This window comes from Sapajus apella, unplaced genomic scaffold (assembly GCF_009761245.1).
Source record: "Sapajus apella isolate SASKATOON/1434 unplaced genomic scaffold, GSC_monkey_1.0 scaffold7, whole genome shotgun sequence".
Taxonomy (NCBI): Eukaryota; Metazoa; Chordata; class Mammalia; order Primates; family Cebidae; genus Sapajus; species Sapajus apella.
In genome coordinates this window covers 33,979,494-34,004,704 of record NW_022436947.1, presented here as the reverse complement: position 1 = coordinate 34,004,704, position 25,211 = coordinate 33,979,494, and the positions used below count along the sequence as shown (strand labels likewise).

The 25,211-nt window shown below is 39.0% G+C and overlaps 1 protein-coding gene and 1 long non-coding RNA gene across 5 annotated transcripts in view; one reads left to right on the top strand and one right to left on the bottom strand.

The window, feature by feature from the left end:
- Positions 1-758: 758 nt before the first annotated feature.
- Positions 759-21,863, bottom strand: LOC116550331. The gene is made up of 3 exons (XR_004268340.1): positions 21,760-21,863; positions 2,679-2,683; positions 759-769 (listed from the first exon to the last, which is right to left on the bottom strand). It is a non-coding gene; the product is annotated as an uncharacterized LOC116550331 (long non-coding RNA).
- The window catches only part of PIK3CG (phosphatidylinositol-4,5-bisphosphate 3-kinase catalytic subunit gamma), a 40,321-nt gene continuing 16,283 nt past the window's right edge, over positions 1,174-25,211 (top strand). The window contains exons 1-10 of one of the 4 annotated variants that reach the window (XM_032276316.1): positions 1,174-1,255; positions 3,453-5,459; positions 8,424-8,489; positions 8,601-8,826; positions 10,559-10,662; positions 14,413-14,559; positions 16,987-17,077; positions 17,877-18,007; positions 18,998-19,109; positions 20,998-21,155. In XM_032276316.1, coding sequence (XP_032132207.1) covers positions 3,465-5,459; positions 8,424-8,489; positions 8,601-8,826; positions 10,559-10,662; positions 14,413-14,559; positions 16,987-17,077; positions 17,877-18,007; positions 18,998-19,109; positions 20,998-21,155 — 3,030 coding nt within the window. In that variant the 5' untranslated portion in view covers positions 1,174-1,255; positions 3,453-3,464. The other 3 variants (XM_032276314.1, XM_032276315.1, XM_032276317.1) reach the window with 3 other exon arrangements.

The window sequence follows — 25,211 nt, the reverse complement described above, 5'->3', positions numbered from 1 at the left end:
GAGAGAGAGAGAGAGAGAGAGAGAGAGAGAGAGAGAGAGAGAGAGAGTCTGTGTGTGTGTGTGATGAACTCTAGTATAGGAAACTCTTGAGATGGAGGGAAGGGGGCACTGGTTCAGGATGCTTGGAGGTTCTGCAAAGAACTGAGGTCACCTGGAAGATACAAAGCTACCCTAAAAATGATTTAGGATGGCTTTTCTATTCATTCTCTACTCCCATAGGAATCAGGAGCCATCTCCCAGGATGGAATCTGCCTGATGCTATAACAGTGTTCAGTTCCCCAATTTCCCCATGATATCAAATATTTCCCCAGGATACCAGATATTTTCCCATGATACTAAATATTTCCCCCTTGATACCAGATATTTTGTCTGCAGTCAATTGATCAATCATTGTTGACAGTAAGGCTCCATCCTCAACACATGACATTTTCTGAAGCATTAATTTTTGTTTCAATAGTTGATCCTTGTTTGGAATATAATGTATTACAATGTAGTGGTACTAAGCATTAAAATCAAAATACCTTATTATTCATCTTTCAATTTTAATACTTTTAGCATTTCAACCATTATTTGAAGAGTTACTTACTGCAGTATGTCACATTTATATACATACACATGCACATGCTGCAGTGCTTTCAGTCTGAGCCAGTGATATTTTAGGCCCCAAATGCTCTGAAAAAATAGAGAAAGCTCTCACCAAGCTAAGGAAGTGAGCTCCCAGACCGTGCCTTTAAAAATATTCAGCTTGATAACTTAGTCCTCAAGATGACTAGGTTTCTCTTCCCTCACCCATCAGTTAGTGTATAAACAAGGATTCATTTGAATTCCCAGGAAGGGAATGAGTTTAATTTGACTGGTAAAAGTCTTCCTAATAATATGTCTAATACTGTGGCTCTCAGGCCTTTTCTTCTACTTAGAACTAGCTACAAAGATAGATCATATGTTTATGTCTCATAATGGATATTTTTGGTTTGGATTTATGTCATTTTGTCTCAGTATCACAACTTTTGAAAAATTAGTTCAAAGAGTTTAAAAAAAAAAGAAAAAGAAAAAAAACCATGGTAAACACTGCTCAGTCTCATACTCTTGCCCTCTCTATGCTAAAACAGGAAATGCATTTCTGACACTTTTAAAATGAGCAATCACACGTATAATCAACTTGGTTAAAACTTCCTTCCTGGTAACTGCAACACTTCCTCTGCATCTGGATATGAAGGGAGCCCCAGAAAAGCGGAAGAGTTTAGAGGCACACTGGGTAGGTTTGAATTTGTTTTGTTTTCAAAAATTAAACAAATGATCCCTCAGCATCATCGCCTCCGCTGCTTTATCAGGTATTGCTTCCTTCTATTTTTTGCTCTTTGTTGGGTCTGACACGGAATAGTGGCACTTCCTTCTGGGCTAGATTATTTTTATCTGGAACTGGTGTCAGTTCTTGAGATGATACTACCACTGAATGTCTGTGTTTCATTGTCTAGTACAACCTGTATTGTGGATATCCACTAGGTTCCGGCAATAGTTTTGCAGGTGCATCAGATCTTTGTTTTTGTTTGGGGAGGAAAAGGGAAGGCACGGCAGCCAAGCTTCATATTCTTACAAGTGCATGCTTAAAGATTACTGTACTTACAGTGTTTCCAACATCATCTCATAAAAGGAGAAAGCTTCATAGTTCAACCATGAAGGAAACCAGTGAGTATTAGTCAGCCTGTTTTCCTCTGCATCTTATAAGATCGTTTGGTATCACCGAGGCAGAAGTTATTGCTGTGTATTTATATGCTGCCTAAATTTGGACATGTTTTATTTCAAGTTAGTGTCAATATCAATGTATCTTACAGTTCTCTTCTTTGTTAGTTATTCTATAATGCAGCAAAAGACCAAAATGAATGCTTTAAGCCACAAGAGACAGTTCTTTAGGACAGTTGGTTTCACGTACTAAATATAAGTTCATATTTTAAGAGAGGGAATATTGGTTTTAAAAGTTAAGCCAAGATTTAACATAAGTTTGGATCAAATGAAATTTGTCTTTCTTATCTTTTAATCAAGCTCTCTTTTTTGGTATACATCAAATGCTCCACTATTTCTTAAGGAAATAATGTAGTTGTGAGTCTAACATTAGTTATTTAAAAGAGTAAATGATACTTTCTGAAACATTTTGTTTCAATAGTTGATTCCTGTTTAGAATATAATGCATTACAATGAAGTAACACTAAATATTAAAAGCAAAATACCTATCTATTCATCTTTCAGTTTTAATGCCTTTCCAATTTCAATCATTATTTGAAGGATTTCATATTGCAGTATGTCACATTTATGCTTAATTGCTTTGTGAAGGGTAGGTACTTACTGAATTTTGTGGAAAGAGGTTAATGAGAATAAATTTGTGAATATGTGTTATAAAAATGAAAATATTAGAGCAAAAAAAAAGTTAAATAATTGATTGGGGATCTAAACAGAAGGTCACTAGATTCCAGAAATCCTGCTCTCCATCCTGTGGCTTCCCCACTATTCAGTAGAGACAGATCAAATTAATTGGTACAAAGTCAAAATTACCTAAATGTTTCTATTAGGAGAGTACAGTCTTGGGTGACTCTTCTAAGATACTGCCATAATATAGCAATGACAGCCAGAATACTGACAAATTCCATGATTCAAAATTTTACCTATCTGCAAACAGTTTTGACTGTAACTTTATCAATTCCAACATTTTTTAGTTTTATGAATGAAATGACTTGTTTTCCTAATTAGGAAAAAAAAATGAATCCAAGAGACAGGAAATTGACTAGGGAGTAGATCCTGGGCCCAGGCAGTTTGAGAACAGGGAATGTGACGCAAGTTGGGTGAAGTGTCTGGGTTCCAAGAAGTGTGAGACTGAACAAAGAGGAAGTTAAGTTAAGGGCCTGTTTTCAAAGTGAGGTTTTCTGGCATCTCATGATGCACCTTGTAAACTTGGACTTGATCCTTAACTGTACTGTTTTAGTCATCTATACGTTTCAGTATGTTTAAGAACAATTTCCATTCTGAGCCATTATAACGTGTCACACGCTGTGCTGGATGAGTGTTTTCCCCACCTCTTTAAAACTGTCAAAGCATACAAAAGTAGAAGAATCAATAAGCCTCCATATACCTGTCACCCATATTGAACAAGTATTACTTTATTTAACTCTCACCTCCACCCTCTGAGGCATTGCTGATTCCTTTGAGAGATGAGAAACAGGCTCAGATATTAAACAGCCCCCAAGTGACCCAGAATGTAATTGCTAGGGCCAAGACTCACCGCCCGACTCCAAAGCCCACGCTTTGAAAGGCTGTAGTGCTTTCAGCTTAAAATCCTTGGTCTCTCTGGGTCCCTGTGCACACGTCTGCCGCTTATACCTCCTCTTCCTCTCATCTCGCCAGAAAAACTTAAAGGGAAAATGCCTTTCTTGTGACAAATCCCTGTGTCCCTCCGCTCCCAGGTCGCTTAGGGCATGGAGCTGGAGAACTATGAACAGCCTGTGGTGCTGAGAGAGGACAACCGCCGCAGGCGCCGGAGGATGAAGCCGCGCAGCGCTGCGGCCAGCCTGTCCTCAATGGAGCTCATCCCCATCGAGTTCGTGCTGCCCACCAGCCAGCGCAGCTGCAAGAGCCCCGAAACGGCGCTGCTACACGTGGCGGGCCACGGCAACGTGGAGCAGATGAAGGCCCAGGTGTGGCTGCGCGCGCTGGAGACCAGCGTGGCGGCGGACTTCTACCACCGGCTGGGCCCGGACCACTTCCTCCTGCTCTACCAGAAGAAGGGGCAGTGGTACGAGATCTACGACAAGTACCAGGTGGTGCAGACTCTGGACTGCCTGCGCTACTGGAAGGCCATGCACCGGAGCCCGGGCCAGATCCACCTGGTGCAGCGGCGTGCGCCCTCCGAGGAGTCGCAGGCCTTCCAGCGGCAGCTCACCGCGCTGATTGGCTATGACGTCACCGACGTCAGCAACGTGCACGACGACGAGCTGGAGTTCACGCGCCGCGGCCTGGTGACCCCGCGCATGGCGGAGGTGGCCAGCCGCGACCCCAGGCTCTACGCCATGCACCCCTGGGTGACGTCCAAGCCCCTCCCGGAGTACCTGTGGAAGAAGATTGCCAACAACTGCATCTTCATCGTCATTCACCGCAGCACCACCAGCCAGACCATCAAGGTATCGGCCGACGACACCCCCGGCACCATCCTGCAGAGCTTCTTCACCAAGATGGCCAAGAAGAAATATCTGATGGATATCCCCGAAAGCCAAAGCGAACAGGATTTTGTGCTGCGCGTCTGTGGCCGCGATGAGTACCTGGTGGGCGAAACGCCCATCAAAAACTTCCAGTGGGTGAGGCACTGCCTCAAGAACGGAGAAGAGATTCACCTGGTGCTGGACACGCCTCCGGATCCGGCCCTAGACGAGGTGAGGAAGGAAGAGTGGCCGCTGGTGGACGACTGCACGGGAGTCACTGGCTACCATGAGCAGCTGACCATCCACGGCAAGGACCATGAGAGTGTGTTCACTGTGTCCCTGTGGGACTGTGACCGCAAGTTCAGGGTGAAGATTAGAGGCATTGATATCCCGGTCCTGCCGCGGAACACCGACCTCACGGTTTTTGTAGAGGCAAACATCCAACATGGACAGCAAGTCCTTTGCCAAAGGAGAACCAGCCCCAAACCCTTCACAGAGGAGGTGCTCTGGAATGTGTGGCTTGAGTTCAGTATCAAAATCAAAGACTTGCCCAAAGGCGCTCTACTGAACCTCCAGATCTACTGCGGCAAAGCTCCAGCACTGTCCAGCAAGGCCCCTGCGGAGTCCCCCAGTTCTGAGTCCAAGGGCAAAGCTCAGCTTCTCTATTATGTGAACCTGCTGCTAATAGACCACCGGTTCCTCCTGCGCCGTGGAGAATACGTCCTCCACATGTGGCAGATATCCGGGAAGGGAGAAGATCAAGGAAGCTTCAATGCTGACAAACTCACATCTGCAACCAACCCAGACAAGGAGAACTCAATGTCCATCTCCATTCTTCTGGATAATTACTGCTACCCAATAGCCCTGCCTAAGCATCAGCCCACCCCTGACCCGGAAGGTGACCGGGTTCGAGCAGAAATGCCCAACCAGCTTCGCAAGCAATTGGAGGCAATCATAGCCACTGATCCACTTAACCCTCTCACAGCAGAGGACAAAGAATTGCTCTGGCACTTTAGATATGAAAGCCTTAAGCACCCAAAAGCATATCCTAAGCTATTTAGCTCAGTGAAATGGGGACAGCAAGAAATTGTGGCCAAAACATACCAATTGTTGGCCAGAAGGGAAGTCTGGGATCAAAGTGCTTTGGATGTTGGCTTAACAATGCAACTCCTGGACTGCAATTTCTCAGATGAAAATGTAAGAGCCATTGCAGTTCAGAAACTGGAGAGTCTGGAGGACGATGATGTTCTGCATTACCTTCTACAGCTGGTCCAGGTAGGGGGTGTTGGTGTTGTTATCAATGGAAGCCTTCTCAAAAGGAATTTATTTGCATGTGCACAAGCACCCCATTCAGTTGTCATCAAACGCCCTTTGTTCAGAGCTTCATCATCGGCCAAAGTAGATCTGATGAAGCGGCCTCAAAAAGTAGTAAACTGTTCCATGCACATTTTTACTGTCTTGGAGGGTTTGCTGACAAGTGTTTTGAAGACAGTAGTACTTCACGTTTTTAGGAGAATTGGCCCTGAGGGAATACTTTGTTCTCATTTATTACTTTAACGATAGATTCCACTTACTGAATGCTTCCTTGTGACTCCAAGTGACTGACATGCTTTCAGTATTGTCTCATTTAACTCTTCCAATAACTATGATGGAAGTCAAATTAATATTTGCACTTTGTACATGAGGAAACTGAGCTACAAAGAGGCTAAGTAAGGTGCCCCGGGTCACATACTCTGAATGAGGCAGACCAGAATTCAAACCCAGGAGGTCTGCCTCCAGATCCTGCTCTTTTCACTGCCCCAAACCTTTCACAAACCCACCACCATATCCTTCATCAGTCCGGTGTCAGGATTCTGGGGCTAGAGAGAAAAGGTCTTACTCTCTATGTTTATTGCAGTTCACAGAATAACATCTCATGTCTGGGTAGAATCTTGAAAGTTCCTCTCTGCAGACAGGTATAGGACTGTATGTATTTCTACTCTGTTTCTCATGACATTCCTTGGGGTCCTGAGAGGACAAGTGATTTTTCTAAGGTTTAGCTAAGAATTTAAAGAAAGGAGGGGAAACAGTTCTCCTGCTCACTTTAGCAGTTCTCAAATTATATTGTACTGCTTGACAAGGAAAAGGAAGTAAATGAATTTGAATAGAAATGCTATTTTAGAGCACAGACCTATTTATTCATTAATTCAACAACACGTACTGAGAAGACTGGCATTAAATGAGTACACAGACAAACAGATGTTTAATACCAAATTGTGACAAATACTTAAGGGTAAACTATACCATATTATGAGAAAACAGTCCAGGGATCCAAAGGACACATAATTTTGATTAAGGGACCCAGGGAGAGTTCTGAGTAAGTGATGTTTAGCCTGAGATCTTTAGAATTAACCAGGCTAAATTTTACACACTAAACTGTCTAATCACTATCTATTATTTCTAGGAAGTTCTGGAGTTTTCTGATAAGCATTTCGGATAGCCTCAACTTTAACTCTGAATCTTCACCTTCCTGTTAGTCAGATACTTGAAACATTACATTTGGCTTTGTTTTCATCCATTAAATATATTCAGCAGTTTGTTTCACTAGTTTAGATATTGGTATAACACTAAACAATTTTAGAATAATTAAAGAATTTTCAATTTTCTAGCTCTCCTTAACAAAAACAACATAAACTTGGATGAGCTCTATTGCAAATCCCAAGGCTACCATGAATTAGTTTTCACAAGTAAACTTTAAAGAGCTGGAAAATGAATAATGTTCTTTTTAGAAATGTGTTAAATGAAAAAGGTCAATAAATAATATTAACATTGAATTTGTGGTCTTAAATCTGAAGAAGAGTAGTCATTTGTAAAACTACTTGAGACATTTTCAGCTATGGCTATATGACTCATTCCTGATTAAAATGGTCTCCTAGTTGAGATCTGTACTGTCTTTACAGAAGTGAAACCTGAAGAAGGTCAGAAAGACTCACATCTGGGTTAGAAACTTAAAACATTTCAAAAATGAGTACTGGTGGCTAAATGACCACATTCTCAGAATTAAGCCCTTTGATGCAGCTACAGTGGCACCTATTTGACAATACCTTTGAAAAGCATTTTTGTAAACACTTGCATAATTGAAACATGATGAAGTCACTATTGATCATTTCCAAACTGGAACACCAGAGGAGGAATTGTGACTCCTTCCAAGAAGCCCCCGTTCCTAAAATATAAACTAGAATGGGAATTTCTTCCATTCCTCAAGAAAAAAGGATATGCCATTTATATTCATAAAGGGCATACTCTGAGATATTTAATATTAAGTCTCTCTTCATGTATACATATGACATCTATCCTCTATACATGCTTTTATAATAATCTGAACAATATTTGTTAGTGTTGCTGCTTTTGAAATTATGAACTATTTCAAACTTCAGAAAAGCACAGAGAACAATGAAACAGCCATGCATTCAAAATATTTAATTGTGCTTTTACCAATTTTATTGGTTCTTCCTGTTCAATAATGGACCTGTACAAAGTCAATATTCTCTAACATCAGCCCAGTGATATGAAAATGACTAAACACTAAAAATGAAGATCAAATTATACTTAAGAAAACATAAAATCAGGGACTTTTGGACAGGAAGCTCTGTACACACCAAATTGTGGCAGGGGGTAGTGATTGCTCTGTGTGGATTGACCTAGACCCACTCACTGTTTACTTGTAGTTAAAACCTATGAGACAGTACAGTAACTTGCCAGTGATATGCCAAAAAGGGAAGCTACAGGGCTTTTAGGATATTCCTATCTAATGAATATTTTTCTCCTTACGTGTATTATACTATATCTCTGCTGTCTATTTTCTTTCTCACATCCTCTCTTACCTTCCACTTTATAGATTTGTTACAGTGTCTCCATCTTTCCTCTCTATCCTTCCAGCAAAACCAGTAAGACCTAATTAGAGCAAATTCCCTCACCTCTCCACCTTTGAATTTACCAACAGCACATGACTGTGAGTCAAGAGTTTCAGCCTCTAATCCCACTTATGTCATTGGCTGCTCTATGATCTTAAGCAAGTGATTCAGTCTGGTCCTAACTGTCTTCTAAAAGAGAGGATTAAACTTAAGTGACTGTTAAGATTTTCGTCTTTCTAGCCATGAAGACCCACTAAAGCAGAGTACCAGTTCTTCTCCATTTCCTTTTCCCTGATGCAACAACATAGAATACAGTCCTACAAATGCCAATATTTTCTTCCTTTAGGCTGTGAAATTTGAACCATACCATGATAGTGCCCTTGCCAGATTTCTGCTGAAGCGTGGTTTAAGAGTAAGTACTTCCATTTTGATAATAGCATGAAATTTTAAGTTGCCAAGAATTGACTGGTTAGACCTAAAGCATTAGTCATAATAATTTCAACTTTCTTGTACCTGCCCTCAGAACAAAAGAATCGGTCACTTTTTGTTTTGGTTCTTGAGAAGTGAGATAGCCCAGTCCAGACACTATCAGCAGAGATTCGCCGTGATCCTGGAAGCCTACCTGAGGGGCTGTGGTACAGCCATGCTTCATGACTTTACCCAACAAGTTCAAGTAATTGAGACGTTACAAAAAGTCACCCTTGATATTAAATCGCTCTCTGCTGAAAAATATGACGTCAGTTCCCAAGGTACAGTGGCTATGTTTTCTTGGTTCTCTTTCCAGATGCTTTCGTCTCCAAATGCTATTGTTCCTATAATTCTTTTTTTTTCTGGAATCTAAGTTGCATCCTTCCAAAGGCACCAAGAACACAATTTTTAGTCTTCTGTCTGCATAGAGTAAGCACATTAAAGTTCTCGTTTTACAAGTTCATAATTTTTAACTTTATATTTACATATTCTTAACTCTGAAGAGTTAAGTAACATGCAGATATAATATGTATTTTTAAGAACAATTGCATACACAAAGATTAGATATTTCCAAATCTTTACCTTTTTCTTCACATCTCTGAATATACACATGTAGTTTTCAAGTTTTCAGTCTTATAAAATGATGAATTGTTGAGAGGCTATTTTAAATTTTTGGCATTTCTCTGTGTATATGTCTCGAGTAATATATAGAGATACATTCATTCTTTCCTATCTGTGGTCCTAAATCTTTAAATTCAACCAAGCACAGATAGAAAACATTTGGGAAAAAAATTACATATGCATTGAACATGTACAGACTTTTTTCTTGTCATTATTCCCTAAACAGTATAGTATAATAACTATTTACATAGCATTTACATTGTATCAGATATTATAGGTATATAGAGATAATTTACAATATATAGGAGGAAGTGCATAGGTTATATGCAAATACTACACCATATTATATCAGAGGCTTGAGCATTCGTGGATTTTGGTATCTGCAGGAGGTCCTGGAACCAATCGTTACAGAGACCAAGAGACGATTGTGTGTGTGTATCTGTGTGTGTAAAGGTAATAAACACACACACAGACCCTGTCTTCTCTCTCAAGTGATTTCTAATATATTATACATACCATAAGAAAATCTGCCCGTGCCCTAGGAAAATTAGTCACCCCTCTGTATTTCTATAGATTTTGATTGATACTACATTAAATTAAAGTCCTTAAGTGGCCTGGTAAACTGTATGAACCTTGAATGTAGAGGATATCTCTTTTTCATTTTTCTATACCTAGACCTAGCACTATGGCTTATTATATAGACACTTCATGTACTCAGTCAGTATTTTAAACTTCTGAATATTTAAAATTTCTCCTTTCTCCCTTTGATTCTTACAATGCTTCCTCCTAAAAATGATAATGGTAATAATAATATTTTATTTGTATTTTAAGAAAGGAAAACATTTGTATGGACCCTTATTCTGTTGGTTATCCAGTAATTTTTAATTCATGTAGTTTGCCTTTAGAATGTTAAGATTGTCACATCCATCTTCTCTACTTCTCTACAGAACCTAAGTTCCTTTTTTGAAAGAAATTACAGAACCCTAACCAAATTCCATTTATTATTTTCTTCAACTGTCTGTTCCTCAAATCAGATGGTAAAGTTTCACATTCTGGAAATAAAACTACAGTGTTAATTCCTTAACATTACCCTCAGAGCATTCTTCTCTACTTGATTGTGTTAATGTCTATGTGTTATCCCACATATATTCACACATTTCTGTCCCCTGTTGTAGTAGGTATACATGGTTATGTTGCTCACAGTAAGCCTGATGTATCTTGCCAGTTCATGTGATTAGTTCCTCAAAGGCAGGGCCCACCCATTTTTCTCCTGCTCCACACCAAAACAAATATATAGAATGCTGTGAATAAGTGTGTTCTCAGAAAATGTTATAGATAATACTGATGATTTCTTGAACTCACATAACTCTTGTTTACTTTTGACAATTACAGTTATTGCACAACTTAAACAAAAGCTTGAAAACCTGCAGAATTCTCATCTCCCCAAAAGCTTTAGAGTTCCCTATGATCCTGGACTGAAAGCAGGAGCACTGGCAGTAGGTATCATTTGGATGTCTCCATGTGGTCTTTTATGTCTTGAAGATGTCTAACATGCTTGCTGGGGTCCAATACTTAAAAGCTAATGTTCATGCAGAGATCGGGAAGCCGTAGAGTCTGTGGATGGGTTTCTCTTAAGCCCTTGTCTGATCACTGGTTATAAAAGCCTCAATACCAGACAATTTCCCTTCCATATTATTTTAAATCAGCTTGAGATATTCCTTATAACACAATAAAAATTGTCTATTTTAAATGTAGAATTCAATGAGTTTTCACAAATGTATAGTTATATAACTACCACCATAATCAAGATCTGGAACATTTCCATAGAAATGTTATAGAAAAAGTTCTGTCATGTCCCGTTGCAATTAGTCCTTTTCTTCTCTCATTCTCTCTACTAATACAACAGATCTACTTTCTATCATAAAATGCCTTTTCTAGAATTTCAGTAAGAGGAATCATACAGTATATAGTTTTATATCTAAATTATTTTACTTTCTGTAATGCTTTTAAGATGCATCCATGTTATTGTATGTATCAGTAATTTATTTCTTTTTATGACAGAGTAGCAGTCCCTTATATGGATATACCACAGTTTGTTTTCCATTCATTTTTGAGTAAATGTTTAACAGTGGGATAGTTGGGTCAGATGGTGTATGTGTATAATTTTACAAGAAGCCATTCTTCCAAAGTAGTTGTACATTTAAATTCCCACCAGCAATGTGTATGAGTTCTAGTTGTTCCACATCCTAGTAAGCACTTGTTGTTATCAGTCCTTTTAATCTTAGCCATTCAAATGAGTATGAAGTGGTATATCACTGTTGTTTTTATTTGCATTTCCGTAATGAGGTTGATTATCTATGTGCTTATTTTCCATTAGAGTACCTTCTTCTGAAATTTTTTTGTTCAAATCTTTCACCAGTTTTTAGGTGGGTTGCCTTCTTCTTTTTATTTATGAGAGTCACTTATATAAGCTGTATGCAAACTCTTTATCAGGTATGCATTTTACAAATATTTTCTCTTAGTCCGTGGCTTGCCTTTTTAATTTCTTAGAAGTGTCTTTCAAAGAGCAGAAGGTTTAAATTTTGATTAAGTCCAATTTGCAACTTTTTCTTTAATGGTTTGTGCTTTTAGTGTCTTATCTAAAAAATCTGTCTAGGCCTAGCACAGTGTGTCACACCTGTAATTCCAGCACTTTGGGAAGCCAAGGCAGGAAGATCACTTGAGCCAAGGAGTATGAGACCAGACTGGGCAACATGGCAAGATTTCATTTCTACAAAAATGTAAAAATTAGCTGGGCATGGTGGCGTGCCGTGGTCCCAGCTACTTTGAAGGCTGAGGTGGGAGGATCGGTTGAGCTCAGGAGTTTGATACTGCAGTGAGCTGTGTTTTTGCCACTGCATTCCAACCTGGGCTACAGAGCAAGATCCTGTTTCAAATAAAAACAAGAAATCTGTCTAATCCAGTGCCTCAGCCTGTAGTGATCCCTCTGTCTGCCAAGGGACATTTGGCAATGTGTAGAGACATTCTTGATGGTTATAACTGGGAGAATGCTACTGGCATCTAGTGGGTAGAGGACACTAGATGCTGTTGACTACTCTGAAAGGTACAGGATAGTCCCCCAGAACAAACACTAGCCACCCCAAAATGGAAACAGTGCCAAGGTTAAGAAATTCTGGTTTAACTCAATGTGGCAGATATTTTTTTCCTAGAAGGGTTATGGTTTTAATTCTCACATTAAAGTCTGCAATCCAATTTGAGTTAATTTCTGTATACAGTGTGAGGTGAAAGTTAAGAGTTCATTTTTTAATGTTAATATCCAGATTTTTCAGCACCATGTGTTGAAAAGACTGGGTTTTTTTTTTTTCCTGTTGAACTGTTTTGGCACCTTTGTCAAGTATCGACTGACCATATATGTGTGGGTGTACACCTAGATTCTCTGTTCTGTTCCACTGATCTAAATGTCTGTCCTTACATCAATACCACACACTCTTGATTATGTTTAAATAACAAAGTACTTAATATACATGTAATTACACGGGTAACAGTATACTTCCATTAAGCCCCTGCATCCTTCACATTATTTTTATTATGATTTTAACTTCTACATATAATATAAACACCACAATATATTATTACTTTTGCCCTAAACAATTTTAAAAAAAATAGGCTTAACAGACTTAATAGATGAAATAATTTTTAACTGTTTGCCTGCATGTTTACCATTTTTGGTACTCTTTATTGCCTTACATAGTTCCAGATTTTCTTGAGCTTCTAACATCTTTTCTACTGCAAGTTTGCTGACAATAAATTCTTTCAGCTTTTATCTGAAACACTTTTTATTCTGCTTTCATTTTTGAAAAATATTTTCCCTGAATATGGAATTCTAGATTGACTTTTTTTTTTTTCTTGCAGTAGCATTTTTTTTTTTCTGGCTTGCATGTTTTCTGATGATGAGTCTTATCTTTGATTCTGTCTGCATAACATGCCTTTTTTTTTCCCCCAGGCTGTTTTTAAGATTCTCTTTTATTTCTGGTTTTCAGCAATTTGATTATGATGTACCCTAGTATGGTTTCCTTTGTGTTTAGCCTGCTGGAGTTTATGGAGCTCCTTGGATTTGTGAGCTTATGGCCTCTCAAATTTGGAAATTTTTCAGCCAATTTTTTTTGTTTCCTCTTTTCTCTCCTCACTGAGACTTCATTTACAGTAATTTAGACTGCTGGACTGTGGGCTCAGCCTGGATTTCCTTTCTCTGTGCTGTAGCCAAGAAAAAGCCCCCAGGCAGTAATCTGGGGCAATTACAGAGCTCACTTCATTTGTCTTCCTTTTCTCAGGGGTCATGAAACTACCCTGCCTGTTGTTCAATGTCTGAAAAGAGTTTTCTATTTTTTGCATTGTTTTCTAGTTGTTTACGGCAGGGCAGCAACTCCTGTAGCAGTTAAGCCACATGAAAAGATGAGGAAGTTCTTCCCCTGAATGTTTGATTTTATGTACAATTACCAGCAAACTGGCCCTGTAGCAAAAGCACACACTATCCACTGTGCATTATTTAGGGATTGATAGGAATTATGACATATTAATACAGCTTCAAATTGTGTTTGCTTTTTTAAAAGACTGCATCACAATTTTGATCTGTGGTAAACTGAACTTTGCCTGAAACACCTACTGTTTTTATGTTTGAGTGACTGCCAAGCCACATTTCTCCTACCTTGAATTTATTTAGATGTATGAGGTTTAGGGAGAGGGTGCTTTGTACCTATATGCAAAATTTTCCATTTATTTCTATTAAATTTCATCTTCTTAGATGTAGCCTATTGCATCTGATTCTGAAATAATAGTGTTTTTTGACATTGTGGTAGCATTAGAGTTAGTTTTTCAAATTAAATCTCAGAAGGAGGCCAAATATAGTAGCCAGGTTGCCGTGTATTAAAGAGAGTGTGGGAGTGCCAGAGCTCTGTGTGCTTGGAGAGGGTAAGATCTGCCATACCTCTTAGGCACCTCCAAAGACTCTTGCGGTTCTTCGGAGCACAGTTTGAGAGGCACTGGTTTAAGAGTTGTGAATTCGCTCTCACATGGCATTTCCAGATTTGTTGAAAACAACTTCTGTATTTTTACCCAAATATTGAAAATCATTTTCCAACTAGGACTTTGTCCTTGTTTATAGTGATGTTTTGCAAGAGAATTTGTGTCTCCACCATGTGTATTCATTATTCATTGTGTTGGGGGAACATGTGACTGCTTCCTTACAGATTGAAAAATGCAAAGTAATGGCTTCCAAGAAAAAACCACTGTGGCTTGAGTTTAAATGTGCTGATCCTACAGCCCTATCAAAGGAAACAATTGGAATTATCTTTAAGCATGGTGATGATCTGCGCCAAGACATGCTTATTTTACAGGTATGCTAGTTTTAAGATTGTGTCCAATTATCTGAAAACACAATTCTGTATTACATCAAAAACATGCCTTCTACTACTGGCTGTATTCCCACTCTTTTCTTTCATATGATGAATTATGATCAAATATTACATAGTAGAGAGTTTTCACTTGGGGAACATGGCTGCAGACTATTAGATATGCAGTCTAATGAGTATTATGTTTCTGTCCAAGATGCATATCCAACACTCCCAAGTAGCCAGATTCACCTGCCTCACCTAATGTCTTTTTTATACACCCCATTCTAAGCTTGATAACATAGAAAATAGCCATTTTTATCCCCAGAACTCACTTCATTCTAGTTCATAGACATGTCTGCGCATTTCTAGGCACTCTTTTTAGATACATATCCCCTGATAATACATACACAAATCAAGAGAATGATATGATGGGAAGGAGAGAAAAGGTGAACAAGTAGGTCACCACAGAAATCCTGCAGGTTAGTGACAAGAGTAAAGTATTATTATGGCAGAAGGAGAACGGTGAATGCATCAGCACTAATTATTTCATATTTTCCAACATTTCTAGGTAAACTTTAGCTTCACAAGTTTGTAAAGTAATATTCTCCAGATTTTAGTTGTTCAGTATTGTAGATGTAATAATTTCTAATACTTCATATGGTTTCTTTAAAGTAGACAAATCACATTGATTTAAAGGTAGCCTATTATAAACTGGTCATGTTTCTAATTCTAAACTTCTGTTTTTACTTATTTCTAATATAGAAACAGGAATACGTTTGCTTTGCTTTCATTTCAGGAATGGTCTACGTATTGTCCAGGAGGTATTTTAGAAAAGAAAAAGAGAAATCAAATCAAACTTTTTGCGAATTTATTAAATTTCAAATAAATATGTAGAATATTTTGAATTGTTCAAAGATAGGTACTTTAAAAACTCAAAATTTATTGTTGGTCTTCTCATTTTGAGTGAAAGTTTGCCATTGCCCTTTATGTACTTTGTATGTGTGGTATTTTTGTTTGTTTGTTTGAGACAGAGTCTCGCTCTGTTGCCCAGGCTGGAGTGCAGTGGCTCAATCTCAGCTCACTGCAACCTCCACCTCCCAGTTTCAAACGATTCTTCTACCTCAGCCTCCTGAGTAGCTGAGACTACAGGTGCATGCCACTACACCCAGTTTATTTTTTGTATTTTTAGTAGAGATGGGGTTTCACCATGTTAGCCAGGACGTTCTCGATCTCCTGACCTCATGATCCGCCCTCCTCAGCCTCGCAAAGTGCTAAGATTACAGGCGTGGGCTACCGCGCCCAGTCTTTTAAAATTTTTTAAAGATGAGGTCTTGCTTTATTCCCCAGGTTGGAGTATGGTGGCACAATCATGGCTCACTGCAGCTTCAAACACCTGAGCTCAAGCAATCCTCCTGCCTTAGCCTGTGAAGTAGCTAGGACTACAGGTGTGCACCACCATACCTGGAAAATTTTATTTTTTGTAGAGATGAGGTCTTACCATGTTGCCCATGCTGGTCTCGAACTCCTGGACTCAATCAATCCTCCCACCTCAGCCTCCCACACAACTTTCATATTCTTCTCCTTTTCTTTCTCTTCTTCCTAAGAGGAAGAAGTCCAACAGCACGGACCTGGAAAATAGGTCTCCGATCAAAAAAACCTCTTTGTCCTTCACTCATCAAAGACATAGCCTTTCCTTCCCTGGGCCAGGCACTGGCCCCCAATCTCCATTATACTCTGCATCCTTCTACAGGAATGATCAAGATTGTGAAAGACACTATGACAATGCCAAGATTGCTGGGATTCTAGGCATGAGCCAGATAATTGCCAGAATTGCTGGGATTCTAGGTGTGAGTCATCATGCCCAGCCTACTTTGTTTATTTGTTGGGGCACATAGTTTGGCAGCTACGGACAAGTTATTTAAGCTCTTCAAGGCTTTGTTCCTTCACCTATAGAATAGGAATAATAATCCTGTCTAAGTTATAGGGCAATGCAAGGATCACACATAAAGCAGCACTCACTATATATTCGCTATCATTATCATCATTGTAGTTACTGCTGCTTTGCTTGTTGCCTTTGAGTGATAAATACGTGTAAGGATGTTAGAGTTTTGTGCTAAAATAGACACAACTAGAGCAGATCATTTTGAACAAAGAGGTGATGAACCACAGCTAAAACCTACTCCAAAAGAAATTTACTTATCCTTTTCCCCAAAGTACATTTCAGAAACCAAAATTAACAAGCTCACAAAGAAGAAAAACTTTAGAGTGCCAGCTTGACCAATAAACATACAGTTGTTGCTTATATGTTTTACATTTACTTTTATATTTTGTGTTACTAAATATGATTGCTATTTTTAAGGGAAAAGGAAAATATATTACGCTAATATATATATATTTATAATATAAACATTTCTGTGTTTTGATGCCCAGATTCTGCGAATCATGGAGTCCATTTGGGAGACTGAATCTTTGGATCTGTGCCTCCTGCCATATGGTTGCATTTCAACTGGTGACAAAATAGGTATGTAGTTACCTCAAGAGATGAATAGACCACTCAGCTAGTTTGAAAAGATTATAATTCCTTCAGTGTAGACATTTACTAACTGAAAAATCACAATTGTAATCTATGTGAAAAGGAAGAAAACACTTCTATGCTGATGAATGTGACTCTCAATTTAATGTGGATCTGTTGAAAATACATGAATGCATGATTCAAATCCTTGTGACTATACATGGAAATGATTTTAGTAAGAACTTGTTCCCTCCTCTTTCCATCTCCACCTCTAAACTTTAACTCATTTCATTACACATTAAACTTTTCTCTCACAAATAAACATTTAAAAATAGATGGAAAGATCTGTCACTTATTTTACTATTGCAGAACTCACATTATCAAAGCTATTACACACTACTGTCACGTATTTTTAATTAGTTTCAGTCATACATATGTTTATTCAAGTTTCTGATCTGAGAACTCTACAAAACCATTTACATTTGACCCTGTAATTTAAAAAAGGAAAAGGCACAGATTGCCATCTGAGGAAGGATATGCTCAGCACATAAATGCTTTTATTTATTGCTATTCAAAACCAGCCCTTTCCTCTTGTCATTCAGGGATATTGAAAGCATATCCCACACAACTTCCATATCCTCCTCCTTTTCTTTGTGTTCCTCATGAGAAAACCACCAGGATAGACCTGGAAAATAGCTCTCTAGTCAAAAAAAACCTCTGCCCTTCACTCAACAAAGGCATGGTCTTTTCTCCTCTGGGCCAGGCACTGGCCCCCAATCTCCATCAGACTCAGTGCATCTTTCTGTAGGAATGATCGAGATTGTGAAAGACGCCACGACAATTGCCAAAATTCAGCAAAGCACGGTTGGCAACACGGGAGCGTTTAAAGATGAAGTCCTGAATCACTGGCTCAAAGAAAAATCCCCTACTGAAGACAAGGTGAGCTCATGCTTTTTCCCAGTCTAATGGCTCCTTACAAGTTGTCATTTATATAGCAATATTGGTTTCACGTTTTCAAAGAATCTGCCAGTCTCTTGCCTCCTGACATATTAGTGAAGTTTTTATTTGTGAAATAATGGAGGTTTTAAGTGCTCTCCCATGGTGACAGCATATCTGTATAAAATAGAGGCACTGAGTTCAGGACTCCATGAGCATTTGCTTCTCTTTTGATTATCAGGCATGCTTTGCTTAAAATTTGGTTCTGTAAAATAATCCGTTAGTGCTTTTTATGGCTATCTATTTTTGTTGTTCAGCCAAAAGATTTAGTTACCATGTATAAATTCTTATGTACCTGGGAAATACAGCATGCCCAACAAAGTAATTTATAATTTACTGCTGAACTCTAATCTAAATGGTAAATCATGGATGCTGAAAATGTCAGTTCCACCATTCCTTGGAAGTGCATATGCTCAATCCTTCACAAGCTGTGTGGTTAGGCTGTTCGCTGTCGTTTAAAGTTCTGCTGCACAGGATTAGCACTTCTCATTTGCATGGTTAGCAGCCTTTTGGGGAGGAAATATAATGAGTAGCACTTATTAATCTGTTATATATGTGGATCTGTGAACCCAAGCATGCTCTCAGTGGTCACAAGCAAAGCATGTTCACAAATGAAGCGAAATTACCATGCATTCCGTATAGTTGTTGGCAAGTGATGCATGGAGAGGAAGTGAACCCTTTGATTAAATTACTGTTGCCCTTTGACTCTTGTTTGTTCCTCCTGCCATTGTGATTCACTGGATATTCACCTAAAATATAAGCAGAGCAATGAGAAAGTTGGCAATTTATAGATATGATGCTAATGAAATCAGACACAGCTAACTTGCTCTCTGAAAATGGTTTCCAGAATAGTCTCTTATTAGAAGTCATTTGTAGATTCATGCTGCTTTTTGTAGTTAGAAGACAACTAATATTCAAATGCATTTTCATTAGTTTCAGGCAGCGGTGGAGAGATTTGTTTATTCCTGTGCAGGCTATTGTGTGGCCACCTTTGTTCTTGGAATAGGCGACAGACACAATGACAATATTATGATCACAGAGACAGGTGAGTTTATTTAGTGCAGAATAAATTTTTATTGTGGTAAAATATACATAGCATAACATTTACTATTTTAGCTGAAATTAACCACTGACAGTTACAGTTAATTAACTGTAGTTAATACTTACAGTTCAGTGATATTAAGTATGTTCACCTTGTTGTACAACCAACATCCCCATTCATCCCCAGAATTTTTTCATCTTCCCCAGCTGTAACTCTGTACCCATTAAATGCTACCTCCCCATCCCCCACCTCCTTTCAGAACATAGTAGTCTTTAAATGGAGTTTAAGACTGGAGCACATATTTAGAATTTGTTGTGTAGAGACACTCGTGCTTCAATTATTCTAGAACAGTGGCCCCCAACTTCTTTGGCACCAGGGACCAGTTTCTTGGAAGACAACTTTTCCTCAAGACAGGGGTGGGGGAGCAAGGATAGTTTCAGGATCATTCAAGAGCATTACCTTTATTACACACTTTTTTTTCAACTCACTTGCCACTATAAAGCCTGCCACCAGATGCAGCTGAATTGTCACTTGCCACTCACTGAGAGGATTTTAATATGAGTCTGCAAGGAATTGATTTATTATGGTCTCTGTGCAGTGGAACCTCTCTGCTAATGTTAATCTGTATCTGCAGCCACTCCCCAGCGCTGGCATCACCACCTCAACTCCACCTCAGATCATCAGGCATTAGATTCTCATAAGGGGTATACAAACTAGGTCTCTCTCATGCATAGTTCACAGTAGGGTGCATGTTCTTATGAGAAGCTAATGCCACCACTGACCTGACAGGAGGTGCAGCTCAGTCAGTAATTCAAGCGATGGGGAGAATCTGTAAATACAGATGAAGTTGCTCACTTGCCCATCACTCGCTTCCTGCTGTGTAGCCCAGTTCCTAAGAGGCAAAGGACTGGTCCATGGCCCAGTGGTTGGGAACCCCTGCTTTAGAGAGACCACCTCACTTTAGGACTGAGGTGTGAGTGAGGGAAGAAGAGCCAGGAAATGAGTCTTAAGAAGGCAAAATTAGAGTGACAGCTGGGAAACTAGGAGAGGGTCATATCCCAGAAGCTGGGAGGGATCGCCAGTGACAGATGTTGCACAGAAGCAACAGAAAGAACTTATAGATATCTTTAAATCTCCCTAACCTACTCCACTTCCGTGGTTCACTGTCCACTCTGAAAATAGTCAGTAGTGGCCACCACAGCATGAGATTTTTCTCTAGGAATTTGGGCGATTTTAACAGTAGAGTCTGGAAAAAGCATCAGATGGGGACAGACTGCTTTCTTCCTATGAGAATGAAAAGAGATACTGTATTTATGGACAATAGAAATGATAAAGGGCCAAACAAATAAGATGATGATAGTTGTGATGGTGATAGTAGTAGGCGTAGAAATTGACCCAAAGGAGACTCGCAGTGTTCTGCTTCTATCATGCTACCCGTTTCTGAGATCAGATAAGCTTAGGTACATTCAGGGTGATATGGCCATAGACGGCTACTCAAAAGAAAAAGACGAATACCCCTGCCCCCAAGCAGAGTGAAACATCAGTCTATCCTGAGTTACGTAAAGAGCATAAGAGAGTCTTAGAGACAATGATGACATACTGGCCAGAGAGTTTGCTTTATGTTTCTGAGAATAATTTTGAGATGAGAATTTTATAGTGGCATCTGGCTGTCATCTAAAGAACACAAGAAGGATATCAAAAACATACTTGGTTCAAAGAATGTTTTGTGGCTACGACTTTCACACACCTGCTAAGACAAAAAATACCACAAGCTGACAAAACATTGTAAAAAATGCTTTCAAGATAACTCATTTTTAGGCAACTCAAAAACTATTTTAAGGAACAAAGTGCTATGCCACTGTAATGATGTCAGATACTTTGTTCTCTTAAGGAAACCTATTTCATATTGACTTCGGGCACATTCTTGGGAATTACAAAAGTTTCCTGGGCATTAATAAAGAGAGAGTACCATTTGTGCTAACCCCTGACTTCCTCTTCGTGATGGGAACTTCTGGAAAGAAGACAAGCCAACACTTCCAGAAATTTCAGGTAAGTCACCTCCTTCTTCATCGCCTACTGAGAATAGCACCCAAGCAGATGGTGCCTGCAGCACACCGCAGCCCTCATCTCTCGCTCAGCTTGGAGGTCAGTCCAACTTCTCCTCCTATCCTCTTCTGATGTGGCCAACCCTACCTCCCCCCATCACTTCCATTCATTCCTTCCCCAAGTGCAAAATGACACTTATCAGTAATCCACCTAAAACCAAACAGAAGGAAAAATATTTCATAAGCAGTGGTATGGGCAAATATGGAACACTGGGATGATGCTGGCACTAAAGATGGCTTTCAGGAAGGGTGTCTGCTGAGCAGATTAGCCACTGGATATTTATCTATTCAAGACCTTAGCTAAAAGACTCAAAATACACAGATTTTTCAGCATTCACAAACAGTTTGTGAGCTTCTCTTGGTTTTTCCTACAGATGAATTCTTGATGCGCCACCTGCGCTTACCGCGTTTTTATAGGGCAGAGTGCCCAAAATTTCATTTGAAATCTTGTCAGTTTGACCACAGGTTCTGCTAAGACCACTAGCATTTCCTGCTCACCTATAAACAAGCTCCTACATGAGTCTGCCCATCTCCCAGGGAGTGTGTACATCAGGGGAGTCCAATCTTTTGGCTGTCCTGGGCCGCATTGGAAGAAGAATTGTCTTGGGCCACACATAAAATACACTAGAGAGCTGCTGAACTAAAAAAAATTTAAAATCACAGAAAAGCCTCACAATGTTTTAAGAAAGTTTACAAATTTGTGTTGGGCCACATTCAAAGCCATCCTGGGCTGCATGTGGGTTAGACAAGCTTGGTGTAGATTCTACCTGCTTTTCATTCCTTTCTGGTGTATATCCAGTTTTGACTATCAGATACTTCAAATACTCAAGAGAATTTAACACTGGCAAAATTAATAACTATTAATGAACATTCAGAAGAATTATAACTACTACTGTAATATTCCTATTTTATAGCAATACAAACACAAAACAGAGACAAAGAATAACTACTTTATATGTACTTTTGCCTTGAGTACTCTTTAAATAACCACTCCCTTAGTATATCTTAAACATGATTTGCTTTGCACTCAACATCTCAGACTTGCTCTGTTTTCCCTGAGTCTCTTCTTGAGTCCAAGGTTACCCTTGGGAGATGACATGCCCCTTGAAGTTTAGTGGAACAGGAACTAGGATACATTGTTTTGAAACCTGTCTGTTCTTGTTTGTTCTCCTGACTAATTTTCCATTTGGTGATTACAAGACTTACCCTCCCACAGTTCCAGTGGTGTTGTCAGAGAAACTGAGATCTCTGTGACCAGATGGTCTTGTGATTTTTAGTGTGTGTTTTTCTGCATAAACTCAATTGAGTTTCAGACTATTTCCAGGGACTTGACACATTTCAGTCCTGTTTTTCTTTAAAATTAAAAATCACATGTTTTGACAACTTCCTGGAACAGAGAAATGGTTCCAAAAAAAAAAAAAAAAAAAAAAAAACCCTAGAAGAATGTCACCATGTAAAGGGGGGAAAACACTCAGTTCTTCTCTCCTGTCTGGGAGGTTCATCCAACTAGCTTCAGACATACAGAGCAGCAATAAACTGCAACTTAAAGAATCAGACAAACACACGGAATTTGGCCTCAGTAACAGGCTCTCCTTCTTTTTGTATATATGTTCTCTTCCTTTTTGCCAGTAGTTTTCCCTAGAATTACTGCACATCTGTCCTGTTGCTGACGACATTCCCATAGACCCCTTGGTGCCCATGTCACCCCGTCAAATCCCAGCAGTATTTCTTTCTTTGATGTTGTTATTATTTTTAAGTTTCAAAACATTCTTTCACAAAAAGATTTGCAGTATGGGGAGGCCAGGGAGAGGTTGCTTCCCCCTATCTGCAGCTTCCACCCAAAGCAACAAACCTTTGCAGTGGGCCTTTGCACAGTCTGTCCTCTCAGTCTGAAATATCTCTCCATCCTTAGTGACCAAAGCTTGTTTCTCAAGCCATTTAAACCTTTTTTACTAAAGCAATGTTTAGGCAGTGTGCTCTACTAACAACACACTTTAGTACATTTGTTGTACTTGTGTGTGTGTGTACGTGTGTTTTGGAGTGCTGGCGTACATGTTAAATGCCTGTGAATCTGTGCACGTGGAGCCTTAAGCACACATTCAGCATAACATGGTGGTAGAAAGGATGGACTTTGGAGCGAAGAAATTTGAGTTTGATTCCTGGCCCTGCTACTTAATAACCACATATATAATGATTATTCATCCTTTCATAACATCAGTTTCTTCATCGGTAAAGTAGGAATAATAAGACCTACTTCCCATGGTTCTTCTAGGGATTACTTAAATGAAATATCCAGAATGCTTAGCCCAGTGCCTAGACCACAGCAGAGAATCAATAAACAGCAGCCGCCATTGTTGTGGTCATCACAGTGTGTCTTCAAACTTTGAAAACTTTTAAGCTGAGAAACCATTTTTGAAATGAAATCTCAGATAATATATAAAACAACACAAAGTAGCATGCTCTGCTTAAAGAGCAAGTGGAGTTCTAACTCCACATGTTCTGCTTCCCCTTCCCACCCCCTCTCTGCTCACTGTCTCCCTGTGTTCCCTCATCCTTCACAACAGGAAAAATCCTGAATACCACAGCTTTAAATCATATATATGCAGAATTTCCAAAGTTTACACGTTGACAAAGATGGGCAGCAGATATTTTCATCATTTGACTGTGACCTTGTGATAATTTTTTTTTTCTTTTACATACTGCAAAGCCTTCCAAAAGAATTTTCTGTTTCTTGGTTTTACGTTTTCTTTAAGAATTGAAGTTCTTCAAGATCAGGGAGCACATCTCTAAACTCTCCAAATAGTGTCTCAGAATCTTGTATAATAAAGCTGCCATTTTTAGGGAAGCTGGGAAATGTTGTATACATTTGCATTTTGAATTAAAGGCATCCTTATTTCCAGTGAATCGCTTATTTTGAATTGATGAGGTTAACTAATACATGCTGCATATTTGAATAACCTGTTAGGAACAACGGAGAAAAGTTGACCCACTTTTTTGTTAAGAGTGAGGTAAGCCTGATCCACAAAGAAAAACATACCTAACTAGTGGCTTGAGCAGGGAAGTAAGAGGAACTGAAAGAAGCTCTACTGCATTCCGCCTCTCTGCTTCCCAAGGGAGCTACTTCAGTCTAGGACCATAGTCACAATTACTTCTAGAATAAGGGAGAGTTCAGAAACAAGCTACAATTAGATAGAGAAACACAGAACCAAGGCCCAGCATTTGAGCTCAGGAGTATTTGTTAGCCTTTGGAGCAGCATGCTACACACAGGGGCTAAACAAATACATTTCAACAATGGCGATTTTAGTAAATTCTCCATAGAAAATTATTCCTTATAGAAGGAATAAAAAAGAAAACAGAGTTTTTATTCATTGGTAATTTATTCTAGGCCACATTATTTTAAATTTCACTGAACAGTTATAGAATATATATAATACACAAATATATTTTTATCATTGGCAAATGAAATTTGGCTTCTAATTTTTTAATGTGAGAATGTGTTTTTTTTAAATTTTTAAACTAGTAAATGCTGTTTATTAAAATCAAGAGCCAGCAAAATATTAAAAATACCAAAAGATATAAAAATCCATTATTCTGCTTTCCAAAGATAATACTGTCAACATTTAAAAGTTCCTCCTTCATTCAGTTAACTGTTTAGTCTCTTAGAAGATTGTAAATTAATCAGAATTTGCTTAAAAACTGAACTTCAGAAATAGATATAATGTTCATCTCTTCAAACTGAGTGAGGCTGATTAACATCCATGCGATGGTAGTTTGTCATTTTGAATTAAATCTAAATATCTGGCCAGGCACAGTGGCTCACATCTGTAATCCCAGCACTTTGGGATGCGGAGGCAAGCAGATCACAAGGTCAAGAGATCAAGACCATCCTGCCCAACATGGTGAAACCCTTCTCTACTAAAAATACAAAAATTAGCTGGGTGTGGTGGTGCATGCCTGTAATCCCAGCTACTCAGGAGGCTGAGGCAGGAGAATCACTTG